The sequence below is a fragment of the Oryctolagus cuniculus genome, chromosome 1, assembly GCF_964237555.1.
Source record: "Oryctolagus cuniculus chromosome 1, mOryCun1.1, whole genome shotgun sequence".
Taxonomy (NCBI): Eukaryota; Metazoa; Chordata; class Mammalia; order Lagomorpha; family Leporidae; genus Oryctolagus; species Oryctolagus cuniculus.
In genome coordinates this window covers 62,266,930-62,270,438 of record NC_091432.1, presented here as the reverse complement: position 1 = coordinate 62,270,438, position 3,509 = coordinate 62,266,930, and the positions used below count along the sequence as shown (strand labels likewise).

Below are 3,509 nucleotides of genomic sequence, written 5' to 3'. Positions count from 1 at the left end.
TCCTTGTCCCCACATTCCCACTCTCTGTTTCAGGAAAACCCAGTTCATTGTGCCGCAGGCCGGCACAGTTAGTATTTCATTTTGTGCCACTGCTACTAGATTATATAAACTATTTGAGAGAGCAGGAGTCTTGTTATATGCCCTTGTGTTACCATCTATAAGCAGATGCCTTATGTTATTCAATAAAATGTGGCAGGAAGGAGGGAAGAGAGCAAAACAGCGAGACTATCTATGTTGCCGCATGGTCAGCCTACCTACTCTGTTTGGAAACAGCTTGAGGAAGGCCTTACGGATTTGCTTGGTCTTCACACTATATATGATGGGGTTCAGCACCGGAGGGAAGAGAAAATGGAGATTTGACATCAGTGTATGGACATATGGAGGAGCATTACGGCCAAATCGATGTACTAAAGCCAAAATGATCCAGGGAATGTAGAAGATGGCAACAGCACCAATGTGGGAGACACAGGTGCCAAAGGCTTTTTGCCTCTCTTCAGTGGAGGCAATGCTAAGGATAGACTTGATGATGAGCACATATGAGAGGAAAATACAGGGGATGTCAATACCTGATGTTAGAATGAGAGCAACTAAGCCACAGATGCTGTTAATCTTTGTACTTGAGCAGGAGCATTTAATCACATCAGGGTGATAGCAATAGGAGTGGGAAAGCACATTCGGACCACAGAAAGACAACCGCTTGAGGAGCAGGAGCAAGGGCATCAAGTTGATCAGCATTCGTACAAAAATCACCACCCCAGCTTTGATGATTCTAGAGTTAGTTAAAATCATAGCATATCTCAGGGGGTTGCAGATGGCAACAAAACGATCAAAAGCCATGGCCAAAAGCACAGAGGATTCCATGAGGGTGAAGCCATGCAGAAAGAACATCTGCACAATGCAACAGTCTAGGCTAATGATCCTGGCATTGAACCAAAAGACACCCAGTGTGGTGGGAAGGGAGGAAATAGTGATGCCCATGTCTGTGGCAGACAGCATGGAGAGGAAATAATACATGGGCTCGTGGAGGCTGGAGTCTGTCATCACGACGTAGAGAATGATGCTGTTCCCCATGAGTGCCATTACGCAGAGGTAGCAGAAAGGGATAGAAAACCAAATGTGAAAAGCCTCTAGACCTGGGATGCCAGTCAAGAAGAAAGCTGGGGAAGTGGAGTTACCGGTGGGTAGCATGGTAATCTGAATGACATTGCACTCCCCTTCAGTGAGTCCTGAAAAGATACATTTCATTGAGTCAAAGTCCTTCTATGTCAGGCATTTTTCAGTTGTTCTAATTAATGTACATCATGTGGTTATTATAGCTGATTTAAAAGCAATTTTCATCTATCTTCATTGTACAATAAACAAGTAGACATCCAGCCTTGTAAATTCATTGAACACAAGTAAAAGGCAGGATTCCTGCCTCGAAGCTTTTGCTTATCCTACTATTTCATGCCTAGCACATGCTTAAGATAGCAGGGCCAACTGAGGCAAGGCAAGAAAGATGTTTGCCTGGGGCAGGGAATAAAAACTGTGTGCCAGGAAACTCAGCAATTAGGTACATAACTTTTTATTCACAACTTAAAAATGAAAATTAATGTAAAATATCTATGACAACAAAATGCTGGAATTCATGATAAAGACCAGAACTATGCCAAGCCATATTAGAGTCTGAGGAAAATGAAAAAAAATACATTGGGCTCTCTGTATATGTTTTCATGTATATTAAAATATTTTTCTGAAACACTAAAGTCCTTGAAAAAGTGTTGAACTATTGAAGAGTAATTGTGTTGAACTCACATCATTTTAAATTGAAATATTTTAAATTTAATAATACTAACTTATTAACAGTAACATTTAAAATATTTTTCACCAAAATAAAATGTTATAATTTCACTCCAGCTAAATTTCATTATTTATAATCTTCAGTCAAGAAAAAGTTCAAAAATGATCATTTTCTCAATTGAAAATGCGATAAGCAAGACATAGATTTAGAAAATACAGCTGATGGGTTTGCTTCCATTAAAGCCAGGGGTACATATCTTCATCCAATGTAGCTTAGCATGACACTGGTCTTTATATAAATGTTTGGTAATATATTAATTATAGAATAGATAATCAGGATTTTTAAATTATTGCATTAAGTGGTATTTATCATGGTGGCTGAATTTTTTGATATCCCCCAAATTTTGCTCATGAGGTGAGCCTCACTTCCCTGGCGACCATCCAGGCTCTTAGCATGAATGAGGTAAACAAGAATTTTCATTACTCTGAATTAGGGGGAGCATTTTTAGTCTCATTTTATCTTGAACTTTCTGGAGAGTTGCTGCAGAATTTTTCCCCCAAATATTCTCAGTACCATCTTCTTCCCTACTACCCAACAAAGGCTAAATAAGCACGGAAGGAAGATTTCTTCCTCTTCCAAATTTCTACTCCAACTGTCCCCACTTCTCTATAACCCTAGTTCTCTCCTTCACCTGCTCCCTTTCTGTATCTCCTTACCTGCTAGCCACTGGAGGAGGAAAGTATTAGTTCTCACAGAATCCTATTGCAGACAACAGAAGTAGAAACACTCAAGTATAGGTACTTCATAAAGGCAGCGTAGCAGCTGGAGTTACTTTGAGACATGCTTGCTGGGGCAGAAGCTGCAAGTGCAGCCCTTCCTGGCAGGAGCAAGGCATCATTTAAATGTCTTTCCCCAGGTGACTCACTCACCAAGGGCAGAATCTCTGGCCCCAGTGGGGTTCCAAACTCACCACAGAGCAATATGCATGGATTTTCCTCAGGCACCTGGTACACTTATGTACAACTTCCTTAAGGAACATTCTTGGTCAGATTTTAACTAAATTTTTCATCCTGATAGAGCAAGCCCATTGGGGAGAAAGGCAAGAAAGTAACATAACTGAGTATCTGACACACTCCAGAATAAGAAGGGATTTATTATGTACATTATCTAATATTTTTATTTTAGTATTTATTCTTCTTTTTTGGGGGGGAGGTAAAATAGCAAGGTTTATTAGGGAAAGGATATCCATAAGGATGGATGGGCACCTCTCCAGAGGGAGCCTGAGAGACTGGGGCGGGGGGTGGGGGTGGGGAGGAAGGAGCCAGGTTACGTGGTTGAGTGCAGAGATTACACCTGGCCAGACCAGGCGGGCGACTCAGCAGAGAGGCAGAGGGCTGAGCACGCAGTCCAGTTGAGTGGGGGGGGGGGGCGGGGGGAGGGAGGGTTAAGGAGATGGGTCTTGCTCCCCCACCTGTTCCTCTTGGAACAAAGGGCTTTTGGGATGCAAATGTTAAGAAGCTTCTCCCTGAGTTTTCCAAAGGACTTTATGGATGCAAATGTTATCAGACAGGAGGAAGAGAGCAGGGTGTTTGAGATGCAGATACTGGGCTACACCTGGGAGGTATCAGGTAGAAGGGGTCAGGGCAGGGCAGGATGTGAATACCTGGCTGCCCCTGAAACAACATCAGGATGACTTTGAGATGCAGCATATGCTGGACATAGATGTCTT

General features: G+C 42.3%; 1 protein-coding gene across 1 annotated transcript; it reads right to left on the bottom strand.

Annotated features, from left to right (window-relative positions):
* Positions 1-225: 225 nt before the first annotated feature.
* On the bottom strand, positions 226-1,188 carry LOC100348623 (olfactory receptor 51F1-like). Its single transcript, XM_002708552.4, has one exon. It carries the CDS (start codon positions 1,186-1,188, stop codon positions 226-228), a length of 963 nt encoding a protein of 320 aa, XP_002708598.4.
* Positions 1,189-3,509: the final 2,321 nt, after the last annotated feature.

Bases quoted from the DNA above. Each gene is read 5' to 3' on its own strand.
- LOC100348623 (XM_002708552.4), bottom strand. From the start codon at position 1,188: ATGCTACCCACCGGTAACTCCACTTCCCCAGCTTTCTTCTTGACTGGC.